We start from the raw sequence: 18,533 nt of genomic DNA, 5'->3' as shown, positions 1-18,533 counted from the left end.
AGCTGCACTCATCCAAGCAAGTGGAGAGTATTCCATCACACTCCTGACTTGTGCCTTGTAGATAGTGGAAAGGCTTTGGGGAGTCAGGAGGTGAGTCACTCGCCGCAGAATACCCAGCCTCTGACCTGCTCTAGTAGCCACAGTATTTATATGGTTGGTCAATCGTGACCCCCGGGATGTTGATGGTGGAAGATTCGGCAATGGTAATCCCTTGAATGTCATGGGGAGGTGGTTAGATTCTCTCTTGTTGGAGATGGTCATAGCCTGGCACTTGTCTGGCGTGAATGTTACTTGTCTCTTATCAGCCCAAGCCTGGATGTTGTCCAGGTCTCGCTGCATGCGGGCACAGACTGCTTCATTATCTGAGGGGTTGCAAATGGATCTGAACACTGTGCAATCATCAGCGAACATCCCCATTTCTGACCTTATGTTGGAGGGAAGGTCATTGATGAAGCAGCTGAAGATGGTTGGGCCTAGGACACTGCCCTGAGGAACTCCTGCAATGTCCTGGGGCTGAGATGATTAGCCTCCAACAACCACTACCATCTTCCTTTGTGCTAGGTATGACTCCAGCCACTGGAGAGTTTTCCATGATTCCCATTGACTTCAATTTGACTCGGGCTCCTTGGTGCCACACTCGGTCAAATGCTGCCTTGATGTCAAGGGCAGTCACTCTCACCTCACCTCTGGAATTCAGCTCTTTTGGCATGTTTGGACCAAGGCTGTAATGAGGTCTGGGGCCGAGTGGTCCTGGTGGAACCCAAACTGAGCATCGGTGAGTAGGCGCCGCTTGATAGCACTGTCGACGACACCTTTCATCACTTTGCTGATGATTGAGAGTAGACTGATGAGGCGGTAATGGGCCAGATTGGATTTGTCCTGCTTTTTGTGGACTGGACATACCTGGGCAATTTTCCACATTGTCGGGTAGATACCAGTGTTGTAGCTGTACTGGAACAGCTTGGCTAGAGGCGTGGCTAGTTCTGGAGCACAAGTCTTCAGCACTACAGCCGGGATGTTGTCGGGGCCCATAGCCTCTGTTGTATCCAGTGCACTCAGCCGTTTCTTGGTATCATGTGGATCGAATCGAATTGGCTGAAAAATGGCTTCTGTGATGGTGGGGATATTGGGAGGCGGCCGAGATGGATCATCCATGCGGCACATCTGGCTGAAGATGGTTGCAAAGGCTTCAGCCTTGTCTTTTGCACTCACGTGCTGGACTCTGCCATCATTGAGAATGGGGATGTTTACAGAGCTTCCTCCTCCCGTTAGTTGTTTAACTGTCCACCACCATTCACGACTGGATGTGGCAGGACTGCACAGCTTTGATCTGCTCCATTGGTCATGGAATCGCTAAGCTCTGTCAATAGCACGCATGTAGTCCCGAGTTGTCGCTTCACCTGGTTGGCACCTCATTTTTAGATACGCCTGGTGCTGCTCCTGGCATGCTCTTCCACACTCCTCATTGAGCCAGGATTGATCCCCTGGCTTGTTGGTAATGGCAGAGTGAGGACTATGCCGGGCCATGAGGTTGCAGATTGTGCTGGAATACAAATCTGCTGCTGCTGATGGCCTACAGCGTCTCATGGATGCCCAGTTTTGTGCTGCCAGATCTGTTCTGAATCTATCTTATTTAGCACGGTGGCAGTGCCACACAACACGTTGGATGGTGTCCTCAGTGCGAAGACAGGACTGCGTCTCCACGAGGACTGTGCGGTGGTCACTCCTACCAATACTGTCATGGACAGATGCATTTGCAACAGGTAGATTGGTGAGGATGAGTTCAAGTAGGATTTTCCCCCATGTTGGTTTGCTCACCACCTGCCGCAGGCCCAGTCTGGCAGCAATGTCCTTCAGGACTCGGCCAGCTCAGTCAGTCGTGGTGCTACTGAGCCACTCTTGATGATGGACATTGAAGTCCCCCAGCCAGAGTACATTCTGTGCCCTTGCTACCCTCAGTGCTTCCTCCAAGTGGTGTTCAACATGGAGGAGGACTGATTCATCACCTAAGGGAGGGCGTAGGTGGTAATCAGCTGGCATTTTCCTTGCCCATGTTTGACCTGATCCCCATGAGATTTCATGAGGTCCGGAGTCCATGTTGGGGGCTCCCAGGGCCACTCCCTCCTGACTTTATATCACTGTACCGCCACCTCTGGTGGGTCTGTCCTGCTGGTTGGACAGGCCGTACCCAGGGATGTTGATGGAAGAGTCTGGGACGTCGGCTATGTCAGTCTGTTGTTGTCGAATCTGCGGGACAGCTCTCCCAAATTTGCCACAAGTCCCCAGATATTAGTGAGAAGGACTTTGCAGGGTCGACTGGGCTTGGTTTGCCTTTATCGTGTCCGGTGCCTAGTGGTCCGATGCCAGCTGGTCCGTCCGGTTTTATTCTTATGACTTTTCGTAGCGAGATTTTACAACTGAGTGGCTTGCTAGGCCATTTCAGAGGGCGATTAAGAATCAACCACATTGCTGTGGGTCTGGAGTCACATGTCAGCCAGACTGGGTAAGGACGGCAGGTTTCCTTCCCTTAAGGACATTAGCGAACCAGATGGGTTTTTACGACAATCCGGAAAATCCCATTTCATTCCCCAGAATTAGATCCAGCACTGTTTCCTTCCTGGTTAGGCTGGAAACCCAGTTCAAGAAAGTTCTCTTCAATACATGTCAGGAATTCCTCCCCCTCTTTGTCCTTTATACTGTTCCGGTCCCAGTCTATATTGCGTTAATCGAAGTCCCTATAATCGCTACTCTATAGTTCTTGCAACCTTCTGTAATTATAATTGAAAAAAATATGTAGTTCAATAACCAGAACTTTTTGAGCCTTGCCACATCAAATAAAAACAGGTCCCTCTAGCGAAGAACTATCAAATCTGCAAAAAATGTCAGTTTCCCATTTTCACTCATTTTTCCTTCTCTCCTTCATTTTTGTGCCTCGCTCTTGCTCCACTTCCTCTTTCACTTCTCACTCGCTCTCCACCTGTGTCCTTTTAGTGTTTCAGTGGACCAAGAATCACTAAAGATAGACGGGCAAGTTGGGTGAGCTGAAAAGCACTTGGGCAAAACAGAATGCACTAGAAGGCAGTCGAAAGACAGGTTAGCCAGCAGGACTTGGGCTGCAGGCCAGGAAGCAATTGGGTTGTATGGGAAAGCGGGTGAACAGCAACAGCTTGGGTCAGATGAGCAAGCAAGTGGGCAAAGAAGCACTCTGGGTGGATAGGCTGGTGGGCCAAGAGACGTGCTGAGTGGGGGTGGGGCGTCCTTTGCAGTCCAACCCACACCCTCTCATGACCCAGGGTCATTGCCTAATTTTCCCTCCACCCCCGCTCCTCCCCAAGTCATTTTCACCCAAGTCCTTATTCACCCACTGTTTTCTTATCAGCTTTGTACTATTTGGTTTTCCTACTCTACTTGTTGACTCAAGTGCAGTACAAGAGCTGCAAGTGTAACATATGATCAGAAAGCTACAGATGAAGGAGGTTTGAGATGGAAAGAACCCAGGTAAGTGCAGGATTACAGGTGGGTCAGAACAGGCCAGGAATACCCAAGGTTGGCAAGAAGCAAGAGAGTGAGTCAGATCATCAGAACTCAGCAGAGGTGGTTAGTGGCCAAAATGAAGAGGAGAGGGGCTGATGGACTGCAACTAAATGAGTAGAAGTAAGGTTGGAAAACAAAGCAGGCAACAAAACCCAACTCAACAAACGAAGCGCTTGCCAAATCCACCAAATTGAGGCATAGGATCCAATACAGGAATAGTCACATCTGAAAAAAAAACATTTTCCAGAGACTTCCAAAACTATACAGATAACTATGAGCAGTAATAAGCATTGTGCTTTTAATTTTTTTTTAATGGGACATCTCACATTATAAATGTTACTTTTATGGTACATTTTCAAGCAGCTGAAAAATTTGATATACCAGTTCAAACCAACTTCACAAAATTATTTTAACAGTTTTATTGGTTGCCTCCTGCTACTTTGACAAAAAAAATAGAAATATAATTGCTCCATTTTGTGCTGCTTACTCATTGGTAGTTACCAAATGAATCAAACTTCTTTTGATTTGTTGACAGTCAGTCACCCAGCAAATATTCGACTGACTCACTTCAGCCAATTACTAAATTTTGCCCTGCAGAGGTATGATACCTTCAAAAGTCATAAGTGATGCTACTCCAGATACTCGATAAACAAGCTCGTTGCATGGTGTGCAGTTTTGGATATCCTATCTTCAAAATACCATTCATGCATTAGAGAAGGATGACAACAATTCTAGGACTGAAGTGTAAATGCCTAAATCAAAGTTGATACACACAGGTAGTTTATACAGATTTTAGCAGAGGCTTGTTGGTTTTTCTTCTTCCTGTAATGCCACCTACCATAATACCTCACTTCTTTCCAGCCCTGCTCTTTCTTCAATCTCACCAGTCTTGGGCTTCAGCAGTCACCTTCAAGGAGCGACCCATTGTGCTCCAGCCTTCCAATGCAAGATGTGAACATACAAGAACTTGGACCACCTATGCTCAGTGCCCAGCCATACACACAGCCTCTCCCTTCTATGAAGTCCTGGCCACAGCCTACTGCTCAAGAGGTCCACCTTCATTGATCCAGCTCTACTCCTGGCCCAGCCACATCACGACACCATCCCCCCATTTCAGTGGTCCTGGGAATAGGAGCTCAGCAGGCTCAAGATTTAGTGAAAGCTGAGGACACACAAGACCTCACAAGCAATTCTTCAGGAGATTCATGAGTGCATTTAAAATGTAAATTTAAAGATAAAGATATAGTGTACAATTATGTGACATGATTGATAAGCTTCTCTGCTCCAAGGAGATTATAACAGGAGATTTGATAGAGGTGTTCAAAATCATGAACGGTTTTGATAGAGTGAATAAGGAGAAACTGTTTCCAGTGGCAGAAGGGTCAGTGACCAGGGGACACAGATTTTAATGTATTTGGCGCAAGAACCAGAGGTGACATGAGGAGAAACATCTTTATGCATTGAGTCATGATGATCTGGAATGCACTGCCTGAAAAAGGGTGGTGGAAGCAGATTCAATAATAACTTTTAAAAAGGGAATTGGATAAATACTTGAAGTGGAAAAATTAGCAGGGCTACAGGGAAAGAGCAGAGGAGTGGGATTGATTGGATAGCTCTTTCCAAGAGCTGGCACAAGCACAATGGGCCGAATGGCCTCCTTCTGTGCAGTATCCTTATATGATTCTATGAAGTTGAATCCCACCTCAAACGGCAACCACCATGGAAGTCACTTAATGTATAAGTCTTCAGCATTTTTTCTTTCAGTGAAATCTTTGTTCAGTAAGTTCATCCAACCACACACTCGGCAAAAGAGGCTCATGCCGAGGTAAACTGAAACATGTCAATGTACTTTGTAAAGATTTACTAAAAAAAAGTAAATAATAAATTATACATATAAAACTAAGCACTTGCATACTTTACAGCAACTCCCTAAATCTCTTCAGTCCAATAAAACCTGAATAGTTTAAGATATTAATAAGTATATCAAGGCATCCCAAAGGAAGATGTTTTGTTTCCCCGAAAGTTATGCATCTTCTCAATCAGTAAACATCAAATGGTAATTTGGCAACGGAGGGTGAAAAACCATGCTATACTGAAATTCACTTCAATAGAAACACTTTTCCAATGTGTAAATCAGAAGAATTATTAAAAATGCATTAATGTTTGATTATCTCACCATGAAGGACATCAATATTTCACATCAGGATTAACTGAACTTCCACCTGTTCGGAGTCGGTGCCAGCACATTTTTAGAGGATACTGGTTAACTGAATAAAGTAAAAGCCCAACAGACCAGTAACACAAACTAATTATTCCTATTTGTGAAACGGCTTCTTTCTTTCATTCCCCCACCCACTAAGTTTTTTTACTCAATTTTCTTCCTTCTTTTCTTAAGATGCAGGCTTTTGTTTCAGTATGGTTCCACAAACACCAACAGTCCTTCATTACCTCATCCAAGTAGTCATTCTTCCTTCCTGAGCCTCATGAGTTAAAGCCGACTATTTCACGTCAGTCAGACCGAGCCTGACATCCAGACATGTGCACGCAAGCTAACACAAAACCCGGAGTTAACTTCTGCTATGTATAGTGAAGTGGCAGTGTGGTAGATGTACCCCATAGACCACTAATGGAGAAATCAACACTTCCTAGAAGATTCAGGAGCATAGAGCTTCAGTTTAAAAAAAAGTTACTGAAAATGTAATTTACTTTGAAAGAATGGAGAACAGTACATCTCGTGCTATGATTTAACAATGGAGTGATATAGGTCACACTAGCACAGAACATAAAGCTTTAGTATTTGATGGTTGGACCCATTTTCTAGACGTATTTATGTTTATTAACTTTTTAACTTGTGTACAATCCATCTAAAATGCCCATTATCACGCCCTCCATCAACCCATGGACAACAGTTGGGGCTATTATCTAGGAACATAATCCATATCTACAAATGATTAATACAGCTCGATTTTTGGCTAGCTTTTATGACCAGAGCACCTATAAAAAGTAGTGTCTTATAATACAGTGTTAGACTTAAGGGAATAGAAATAGATGCTCACCTTCAAGAAATTCCCAGGTAGTGTGCTGTTGTACTAAGCTGTACAGGCCAGAAGAACTCAGGTTCAATTCCCACGCCACGCTGCATTAACTGATTTCACCCATGTGATGGTTGGAGTGCAAGAATTGGCCTCGCCCCTGCCTCAGCTCATCTGCTGCTGAAACCCTCATCCACGCCTTCATTACCTCTGGACTTGATTATTCCAATGCTCTCTTGGCTGGCCTCCCATCTTTCACCCTCCACAAACATGAGCTCATCCAAAACTTTGCTGCCTGTATCCTAACTCGCACCAAGTCCCGTTCACCCATCAACCCCGGTGCTCACTGACCTCCGTTGGCTCCCAGTCCAGGAATGCCTCGATTTTAAAATTCTCATCCTTTTTTTCAAATCCCGCCATGGCCTTGCCCCTCCCTATTTCTAACCTCCTCCAGCCCTACAAACCTCAGAGATCTCTGTGCTCCTCCAATTCTAGCCTCTTGTGCATCCCCAATTGTAATCACTCCATTATTGGTGGCTGTGCCTTTAGCTGACTCAGCTCAAAGCTCTGGAATTCCCTCCCTAAACCTCTCCACCTCTCATCTTTTAAGACGCTCCTTAAAACCTATATCTTTGACCAAGCTTTTGGTCACCTGATTCGGTGTAAAATTTTGTTTGATAATGCTCCTGGGAAGCATCTTGGGATATTTTAGTATGTTAAGGGCGCTATATAAATGTAAGTTGTTGTTATAATTGCCCGAGCTTCAGAAAGGTTAAATCAGGCGGGTTACCCACCCGTGTTCACTATTCAGAGGCCTCTGTTGTAAAGTAGGCATGTGGGGACATCAACAACAACAGGATGGGGTTTAGATGTCTATTTGGCAACACAAAGATTGACCTGTCTCTTTCGGGCTCTCGAATGAATGGAACGGTAATGGTTTCTCAGGTGATAACCTTCACATATCAACTCAGCAACTGAAACACAACCACTGAATCTGCGACAAAGGAATGCTAAACAGTGGATCCAGAAATCCTGTTTAAGAAAATGGCCCTCTGAACAGCTGAATTATGGGAAAACCTGAAGGATTAATACTGGAATTTGGAGAGAGCTGACAATGTGTCTCAGAAAAATAAAGACAAAGGACACACAGACATGTAACAAATATGCTAATTGAACCTTGAGCCACAGTACGCTGAATCTGTCAAAAGGGCAAACCCAAGAGGCTCGTTGTTGATTGCATAAAAAATTGTGAATTAAAAAAAGTTTTTCAAGACATCACTGTCAGAAAGTAGCTATCTGGGGAAGCCAGATGTGGACATTGCTGTATGGCCTGGTCTTCATTTCGATACTTGAAATTTGATCCTAACTTCTGACACTTCTGTCAATTTGAATGCACCTCCTAAAAAGTCCATGTGACAGAATGTATCATCTTGGTTTGTCACTAATAATTAAGTCCGTCCAGGTGGGATTTGCTTTGTGAAAATAGGGTTACATTTGGTCTGCCGGAATCAGAATAGAAGGCTTCAAAGATGATCAAGTTCAAGCATCTAGTTTAAGAAGAACGTTTTTAAAAATTACGAGAACAATCTGCAAGCAGAGAAATTATTAAATGAAAGTTGGAAAATTAAGGTTAAGTGTTTAATCTGAAACAATAAACATGTAAAGTGTATCACAACTGTGTTTAATAGCTCTAGTCTTTGAGCTCAGTGAGAACACAAATTAGCAGCATAACAATAGAAACATATACATGCAACCTAAGTTAATCTAGGATAAGATCACAATCAGAGAAAGAAAATTACTACGAATGACAACTCGGTGACAACAGGTGAAAATGAAGAATCCAGAGAAATTTGTTCAGCCAATGCATAAAGCCAATCTAACCAAAGGACAAAGTTGTATGTTTGCCCTCACACCAACATGGTATATACACTGTACATTCAAAGCTGTTAATTTACCAGCAATACATTGAAAGCAAACTCTAAAAATAACTTCGCTAATCTGTACAGTAATCTCAGACATTGATCATAACTCTACTATACCGTAACCAAGAGAAACCAGCTGTTGCCAAGACACTGCAGTCGATTAATTTGCTGCAGGCGCAAATGCAGTTTAACAGTTAATTATATGTGTCTCCATCGTAATTTTCAATACTTAAAATTATGATATTAGTTGTAGTACCTTAAATGTTGTGAATAAAGTTGCATCTGATTTTGTCTTAATGACTTGGGCAAGAAGTTAACTCATTCAACTCCAGGTTGGACGTAACTGGCTCAATGTGATACCTCAGATTGGTGATGCAGGACAGTTCAAAGAATTACAAACGATGTACAGCACAGAAACAGGCCATTTGGCCCAACAGGTCCATGCCAATGTTTATGCTTCACGTGAGCCTCTTCACACCCTTCTGCATCTAACCCTAACAACATATCCTTCTATTCCCTTCTCCCCCATCTGTTTATCTAGCATAGATGCATTCAAGGGGAAGCTGGTCACTTCAACTACCACTTGTAGTTGCAGGTTCCACATTCTTACCACTCTCTGGCTGAAGAAGTTTCTCCTGAATTCCCTATTGGATTTGTTAGTGACTACCTTATATTTATAGACCCTAGTTCTGGTCTCCCCCACAAGTGGAAACATCCTCTCCACGTCTATCCTATCAAACCTTTTCGTAATCTTAAAGACCTCTATCAGGTCACCCCTCAGTCTTCTCTTGTCTAGAGAAAAGAGCCCCAGCCTGTTTAACATTTCCTGATAGGTATAACCTCTCATTTCTGGTATCATCCGAGTAAATCTTTTTTTGCACCTTCTCCAGCGCCTCTATATCCTTTTTAGAGTGTGGGGACCAGAACTGTTCACAGTACTCCAAGTGTGATCTAACCGAAGTTCTGTACAAGTTTAGCATAACTTCCCTGCTTTCCAAGTCTATCCATCTCGAAATGAACCCCAGTGCTTGGTTTGCTTAAGGGCCTTATTAACCAACTTTTAGCGATTAGTGTATCTGTACCCCTAAATCCTTCTGCTCCTCTACCTCGTTTAGACCCTTATTTTCCAAGGAGTATGCAGCCTCATTATTCCTACTAAAATGTACCACCTCACACTTCTATATTGAAAGTCATTTGCCAATTGCACGGCCATTCTGCAAGTTTATTGATGTTTTCCTGTATGTTGTCAGAGTCCTCCTCAATATTAACTATGCCCCCCAATTTGGTGTCATCCGCAAATTTTGAAATTGTACTTCCGATTCCCCAGTCAAAATTGTTTATGTATATGGTGAACAAGTGGTCCCAGCATAGATCCTTGTGGAACACCACTTCCCACCTTTTGCCAGTTTGAGTAACTACCTGTAGTCCCTACTGTTTTTTGTATTGTAGCTAGCTTGCTATCCATTCTGTTACTTGTCCCCTGACTCCACATGCTCTGACTTTAGTCATGAGCCTTATGTGTCACCTTATTGAAGGCCTTTTGAAAATCCAAATATATTATATCTACTACATTGTCCTTATCTACACTTTGTGTTACTTCTTCAAAGAATTCAGTAAGGTCGGTCATGCATGACCTTCCCTTTTGGAATCCGTGCTGACTGTTTATTATATTTTCGGCTTCAAGATGTTTCTCTATTATATCTTTGAGTATGGATTCCATTATCTTTCCTATCACCGACATTAAGCTAATTGGTCTATAGTTCCCTGGACTAGTTCTATCTCCCTTTTTAAATATAGCAATCACATTAGCTGTCCACCAGTCCTCTGGCACTATTCCCTTTTCTAATGAATTTTTATATATATGTAATAGTGCCTCTGCTATCTCCTCCCGAACCTCTTTTAGTATGCATAGATGCAATCCATCCAGACCTGGGATTTGATCAGTTTAGTATCTCCCCCCTTTCTATCTTAGTAGCCATGATGTGGTGATGGACTGGGGTAGACAAATGTAAGGAATCTTACAACACCAGGTTATAGTCCAACAGTTTTATTTTATGCGATTTTAAAACCCTTCACTCACTCACCTGACGAAGGAGGTAAGCTCGGAAAGCTTGTGATTTTCAAATAAAACTGTTGGACTATAACCTGGTGTTGTAAGATTCCTTACACTTTCTATCTGAAATGTCTTTAGATTTTTGATCTCTCCTTCTAATGTCATGCCCACCATATTAGTCTCCATGGTAAATGCAGAAGCTAAGTTGCATATCTTATTAACCTTAGACGCGAATCGTAGAAATCCAGTCCAATAACTATTTACATGTTAGAAAAAAGACCAAAGATCTTTAAGGCATGTAAGACAGACTGCTGGAAACTAATATATTCCTGAACATGATTTTGCATCTACCGTAATCTCACTCAGGCATTTCTGGCTGTGAATGTAGGTTGCCGATATAAATCAGCATGTGCTCTCTTGGTGGCAATCCACATCCAAGATTGGTCAAGGATGACAAATCCCACAAAGGCCAATGCGAGATCTTGAGCAAAGACTCAGCGCTCCCCTCATCCCAGAGCAGATGATTATTCACACCGGCCAATTAATTAAGCAGTAGCACCATCATGTTAGTCTGCCTTCGCCCTTGGAATCAGACTTTATTTTTTATTCACCTGGCTGGAGAGGCCGCCTTTGCTAAATTCAACAAGGAAGTGCGAATAGTAGCCCTGGGAGCAGGGATGAGGGCAGCTACATTGGCTGCAAGCTCAAAAAAAAGGCATTGATGGAATTGCACCCCAAGATGCAAGCTCCTGCCTTTCAAGTACTAGTAGTGCAGAGGAACCCTGACCCATCTTGGACATGAATACTCTAGGAAGCTAGATATCCCCCTATAGCTCAACAAAAAGAAACAAAGGAGCCCCCAAGCAATATGGAAGGGGGGGGGCGGTAAAGAGAGGGTGGGAGGGGTGTTCAGACCTATGTTATCTCAGCCAATATCCAAGGTGGGGAACAATACACCACCTGCCCAATGTATAAAAGCCAAAGCTATATTTATTCGCAGAACCATAATACATGGTTCTGTGTTATATATTATTTATTCATACAACCATAATATATGGTTGTATGAATAAATAATAATATATAATACCAGAACCAAAAAGACATAGCAAGATGTGATATTGTCTTTAACTTACGTGGGAATAATTCCTCACTGAGCCGCTAAAGACATAAATTACTGGCAAGGCAAATGATCAGAATTCCACGGTGACTTTTTGAAGATCGAACTATTTCTTCTCAATAGTCAGGCAATCAAAATGTTTACCACTTTTAATGCTTCAGTGAAAAGGTGGAAATTAACTACGAGGCAGCATATTTATTTGACAGCAACTGGAAAGCACAATTGCATCTGCCTCATCACACCAAGACAAATGCAAGTTGTCATTCGATCAAAGAAAAATATCAAGCTGTGAGTCAGACAAAGTATCTCTGAACATCAGAGACCAATTTTTCACTTAAATCCCTTAAGAATCCATCTTGAGCTGACAACTCTAAAATATGCACGAAGAATTGAATCAAAAATCCTATCGGAAGAATTGGATCTGGATTTATTGTTACTGTAAAGGGTTCGACATGTGATGCCATTTGGCTCAGGGAGGAGTCCGACATAAAACATTTTACTTAAAAGAAACCATCACACCAATTGTTAACATGAGCATAATGCAATACTGCCACGCTTTATTCCTGTCAGACTTTGACAACTTCAAGGACATAACAAAACTCAATGTACCACCAATTTAGAGTGGCTTGGGCAAAAGACTATTGTTCCCTTCCAAACATTTCAGTTTCCTCATGTGATTCTGGAAGTATAGACCTGTATCCTCTTTCCAAATAGGAATTCATCCAGTCTTTTCTTTCAATACTGGCCATGGCTTTCTGTTCCACAAATCCTCTGTTATAAAAGTACTCTATAAATTCCAAATATTCCTTCAATACCCTTAATATGAAATTGTGTCCACCAGTCCTCGAATCTTGTGCCTGACAAGAGCTTTCTTGGATCCAAATTTTCCATACCTGTGAAAATCTTCAAGACATCTATCAACAACAGCAACTTGCATATGTAAAGCGCCTTTAACTTAGTAAAATGTCCCAAGATACTTCACAAACAAAATCTGACACCGAGCCACATAAGGAGATATTAGGACAGGTGACAAAAGCTTGGTCCAAGAGGTAAGTTTCAAGGAGCATCTTAAAAGTAGGAGAAAGAGGTAGAAAGGCAGAGATGTTTAGGGAGCGGATTCCAGAGCTTAGGGCCTAGGCAGTGGAATGATTAAAATCAGGGACTTGCAAGAGGCAAGAATTGGAGGAGCGCAAAGATCTTGGAGGTTACAGAGATAATTGTAAACAATTTTACAACACCAAGTTATAGTCCAGCAATTTTATTTTAAATTCACAAGCTTTCGGAGATTTTCTCCTTCCTCAGGCAAATGTTTCAGGCAAATGTTTCTTGAAACATTTGCCTGAGGAAGGAGAAAATCTCCGAAAGCTTGTGAATTTAAAATAAAATTGCTGGACTATAACTTGGTGTTGTAAAATTGTTTACAATTGTCAACCCCAGTCCATCACCGGCATCTCCACATCGTTACAGAGATAGGGAGGGGTGAGGCCATGGAGGGATTTGAAAACAAGCATGTGAATTTTTTTTTCCAAAAAGAGGCGTTCCTAGATCGGGAGCCAATGGAGGTCAGCGAGAACAGGGGTGATGTGTGAACAGGACTTGTGCCAAATCAAGTGCCGCCCCATTTTCCTCTGAGTAAGTGAAGTTCCAGGGAGATGATCATTCCTCAAAAATCAGCCCTCCAAGTTCAGGAAAAAGCCTCATAGCCCTACTCTGGATTCACTCCAATAATTATACATATTTCATATTATATGGCAACAAAAGCTGAACACAGAACCCAAAAAACATGGCCTCGCCCAAAAACAGATACAAATTCAACATTGCCTCCTTATAAGTCACAACCTCAGCCATACATCCCAACATTTTATTTGCTCATCAGAATTCCTTGCCTCACCAAATCTCTTCGGATTATCACACGTTGATGAGCATCATTAGCCGCTGCATCCAATTTGTGAGATTTGCAAACTGAAATATTATTCTGTTCTATGAATCATAACTTATGCAAGAATTATAAACAGCAATGGCTCCAACACCATCCGTTGTAGGACTCCACTTTGCTGTCTATTTTTCAGTTGTGCATCAATCCATCTATCCCATTGAACTGAATACCCACGCCCTCCACCACCAGCAAACTGTAGCTTCAGTATGCATTACTGAATGATGCACTGGAGCAATTCGCCAAGCTTACCTTGACAGTGCCTCCCTGCCCTGAAACCTGTACCACCAAGAAAAACAACAGCAAGCGTATCATGAGAACACCATCACCTAGAAGATCCCCTCCAAGTCTAAAACCATCCTGACCGGAACATATATGGTCATTCCTTCATCATTGTCATGTCAAAATCCTAGAATTTCCGACTAAACACCATCATAGGAGCGTCATCAGAAGATTGCAGCTATTCAAGTAAGAGGCCCACCACAGCGGCTCAGGGTAATTAGGGATGAGCAATAAAGGGAGCCTTCACCAGCATCGCCTACATGCCAAGACCAAAAAAAATAACAGGTTCTGCCTCAATAATCGTAGTAAAATTAACTGACACTAAGTATCGTCGCCAGGGTCTGATTCACACAATATCACTGCATTAGCTGAGTTTAACCTAACAAATATGAAAATTCAGCTTTCAAGGTTATAGCATGTACCTGTCAATGTTCAAAGTAGCATTAGTGTGCTTTCAGGTTACGTTTCTAACTTTAATTTTCAATCACAAAAAGATATAACCTCTTTCAAGTAGTAGCTGGAGTACTGAACTGTTCAGTCATTTTTAATGTTGCATTGATGTCAAATTTTCCCACTTGGCAAAATAGAGAAACCTTTCCCTTTAAAAAATTATGCCCATCCTTAAATGCCTTAAGATGATATCATTGAACATCACTTCATGCAGCTTGACTAATCATGGCAAAATAAATCCATTACAGTCTACACTTTTTAATTCCAAGTTGCTTCATTTGATAACTGGAATTTTTTGCACCAATTTCCCCACTTTGTTTTGTTACTTACACTGCTTAATTATTGGATTATCTAATTTTGAGAGATAAGATTCAGCAAGAAAAGGCACACCCCCAAAACTTTAGATGCCAAAATATATGTACAAAGCAACATTGCACTAATTTTTTTTTTGTTTTGCATCAAGGATTTTAGTACACTGTGTTGTCGGTCACAAGACAAGGGAAAATATATCCCTTTTGTTTTCTTTCACTGGGCTAGATGAATGTGCCAGATAGCGTTGTTCTACTAGGAATTATCTAACACTACTTATTGAAGGGGGTTAGGCAGTACGAATGGTGCCGATTTTGACTTTCACTTCATGTGATCCTCCAAGACCTTAAACAAGATTTTGCATCTCGTTCAAGATGTACACCATAAACCCAAGATACTATAGATGGGGCACAATGCGCATAATTCCTGGATGGCTAACATCAACTTCTCCTGTTTGTCACCGTGAAGACTTGCCTGCACGACTTAAACTATTTAGAATTGACACCAATGACCAACAATTGCAAATACATGATTTGACAATAAAAATGAATGGGAATAGCATTAATAAACATTACATATGTGTAGAACGAAATATATTGATCATAAACTTCACATCAGGCTTTCCTACGCCACCCTCAGTGTCCCTTATTTCCATGTTTATTTCAAATGCCCTTCTCCTTCCAAATTTCACTAGTATTACCCAATGCAAAAATCCACCACTGCCTGAACAAAAACAATTTCTTTGGTACACTAAGATTGTTTTGCAACAACAGCTTTAGATGTCTGTCTAACGGATAGAATTACACTCCTTTGAAGCATATTGTTCAGAAATAAATATTTATCCAGTTGTTTGCCAAAACTATGATCAACTGTACTTTGGGTTACAGTATATCCTGCAACACAAGGCCATACAAAAATGCAAATAAACTACTGGGGTTCATTTCTAGTGAAACAGAATTGAAAAGCAGTGGTTATGTTCAACTTGTACAGAACATTTGTTAGACCACACTTGGAGTAGGTGCAAAAAAGATTTACAAGGATGATAGCAGAAATGAGAGGTTATAAGTATCAGGAAACACTGAACAGGCTCGGGCTCTTTTCTCCAGAAGAGAGAAGACCGAGAGGTGACCTATTAGAGATCTTTAAGATAATGAAAGGGTTCGATAGGGTAGATGTGAGATGATGTTTCCAATTGTGGGGGGAGTCCAAATCTAGGGGCCATAAATAGAAGATAGTCACTAATAAATCCAATAATGAATTCAGGGGAAACTTCCTTACCTAGAGAGTAGTTAGAATGTGGAACTTGCAAATAGCATAGATACATTTAAGGGAAAGCTGGACAAGTAATGAGGGAGAAAGGAATAGATGGATATGCTGATAAGGTTAGATGAAGTCGGGTAGGCTCATGTGGAGCATAAACACCGGCATAGGCCAGTTGGGCCAAATGGCCTGTTTCTGTGCTGTAAATTCTATGTAAATGAGTAATTTCAGACACATGTGCTAAGTGTAGCATATTTGGGAGCAGGTGACTTTGGACCTATGGTTCCCAAAGCTTTCCACCACTGGGGTTTTCCTCACCTCATGTCTGGGTCTGTTAAGATTATAGGAACAGGAGTAGGCCATTCAGCCCCTCGAACTTGCTCTTCCATTCAATTTGGCTGATCTGCACTCTGCCTTTGCTCTATATCTCTTTATATCCTTACCTAACAAAAATCTATCGCTCTGTCTTGAAAGCCCAAATTGTCCCAGCATCCTTATGGAACAGAGAATTCCAGATTTCTACCTCTGGACAAAAAAGTGCTTCCTGATTTCCCCCTTAAATGGGTTAGCTCTACTTTTAAGATTATGACCCCTCGATTTTGATTACCCCCATCAAAGGAAATAGCATCTACCCTATCAAATCCTTTTCTCATTTTAAATACCTCGATCAGATCACCCCTCAATCTTCTATGCTCAAGGTAATACAAGCCAAGTTTATGTAACCTGTCTTCACAATTTAACGCTCTAAGCCCCAGTATCATTTTGGTGAATCTGTGTTGCACCCCCAAGGCCAATATATCCTTCCTGATGTGCGATGCCCAAAACTGAACACAATACTCCAAATGCACTCTGACCAAGGATCAATACAACTGAAAGGAATCTTACAACACTGGGTTATAGTCTAACAGTTTTATTTGAAAATCACAAGCTTTCGGAGGCTTTCTCCTTCGTCAGGTGAGTGTGGGATTCCATGGAAGGTACCGCATATATAGTCAGAGAACAATGCCTGGTGATTACAGATAATCTTTCCAACTGCCCGTTGTCAAGGCAATCAAAGGAGTCGAATAGTGTTCAGACAGAGAGACATTACATACAGCACTACTGAATAAAATTGTTGGACTATAACCTGGTGTTGTAAGATTCCTTACATTTGTCCACCCCAGTCCATCACCGGCATCTCCACATCATCAATACAACTGAAACACATCTTCGTCCCTTTTGCAATCCAGCCCCCTCGAGATAAAGGCAAATGAAAATTGCATTCGCCTTTTTGATTGCTTTTTGTAACTGTCTATTAACTTCAAATGATTTGTGTAAAAAAAGACTTGCATTTACATAGCACCTCTCACAACCTCAGGACATCCCTAAGTGCTTTATAGTCAATTAAGTACTTTATGAAGTGCAGTCACTGCTGTAATGTCGGATACACAGCAGCCAATATGCACACAGCAAGGTCCGACAAACAGCAATGTGATAATGACCAAATAAGCTGTTTAATTTTAGTAATATTGGTTGAGGGATAAACGTTAGCCAGGACACTGGGGAGAACACCCTCATGTCTTCTTCAAAATAGTACCACGGGATCTTTTACCTCCACCATGGAGGTGTAAATTAATTGAGAGAGATTGATTGCTATGCCATTATCGTGCGACTAACAGGATGGTAGAAGGCGAACTAAATAGGCCTGGGTCTAACAATTCCTATCAGAGTCACAGCTTCCATCACAACAGAACAGACTCCTTCAATTATCCAATAAACGAGACGCAGCTCCTCCCTCCAGTTACAACAACTCACCACCACCACGTCAGTGTTCTTGCAGATTAACCCAGACTAATCGGGCTCAGTAAACTAAAAATAAAACATCCAACATCTCAAATTTGAACAACACTTTTTTTATGCACGTTATTGACCAGGGCATCAATATCAGTACAGTAATCGTTTTTTAAACTAGTACAGTAACCCACTGCAAATAAACAAAATAAATCACAGAAAGGGAATAAAAAGTATGCGGGATATTTTGCTATACTAAGAACAGAACTTATCGATAGTATAGGCAATGTCCAAATGCAGTAACCGACTCTCAGAGACAATATGTAAATAAGTCAAAAGTTTGCTTTCCTGAAAGGGTAAAGCACTTACGAATTTATTCCTTCTCTCTGCATCTTCACGTTGCGGCCCAAGGACTGCCTCCCCGTCGCAACTACCAGAACCTCCCAACGCTTTCTTCCAATGGACCTTGTTCTCCCCACGATGGGGAGAGTGGTGCCGCTGACGGTGATATCGTTCCATATTTATTTCACAGTCGCTTCACTTCTGTTTTGAAGGAAAACCCTGCTAATGACTGGTTTCACCTCTCACCCCCTTCCCGGTGTAGTGAACTCGTGAGCCGGCCCTCCGTGTAATCCTGTTTAGCGTCACTGCAGCCTCCACTCCATAATCCGATAAGGGAAAACGAGAGAAAAAAAGGCGGGGGCGACAACCCGCTCGCGCGCAACTACCCAACGGCGTCCGTTTGTATCTCCTCGAACAGGAATCAACCCTATAGATATAAAAATAATAGAAAAAATCCTTCACAAAGTTCGCGCCTTTTTTTCAATTCAGGGCAAATAACCCGCCGTCGCGCACCGTTCGGGCCAATCAA

General features: G+C 42.1%; 1 protein-coding gene across 1 annotated transcript in view; it reads right to left on the bottom strand.

Annotated features, from left to right (window-relative positions):
* Positions 1–18,506, bottom strand: part of LOC137323053 (protein diaphanous homolog 3-like) — a 796,634-nt gene extending 778,128 nt beyond the window's left edge. The window contains exon 1 of the mRNA XM_067986438.1: positions 18,032–18,506. Within this exon, the coding sequence (XP_067842539.1) occupies positions 18,032–18,181 (150 nt within the window). The 5' untranslated portion in view covers positions 18,182–18,506. The remainder of the gene's footprint in view (positions 1–18,031) is intronic.
* Positions 18,507–18,533: the final 27 nt, after the last annotated feature.

Source organism: Heptranchias perlo, chromosome 6 (genome assembly GCF_035084215.1).
Source record: "Heptranchias perlo isolate sHepPer1 chromosome 6, sHepPer1.hap1, whole genome shotgun sequence".
Lineage (NCBI taxonomy): Eukaryota > Metazoa > Chordata > Chondrichthyes > Hexanchiformes > Hexanchidae > Heptranchias > Heptranchias perlo.
The sequence above is the reverse complement of the archived record's forward strand: the minus strand, read 5'-3'. Positions and strand labels throughout refer to the sequence as shown.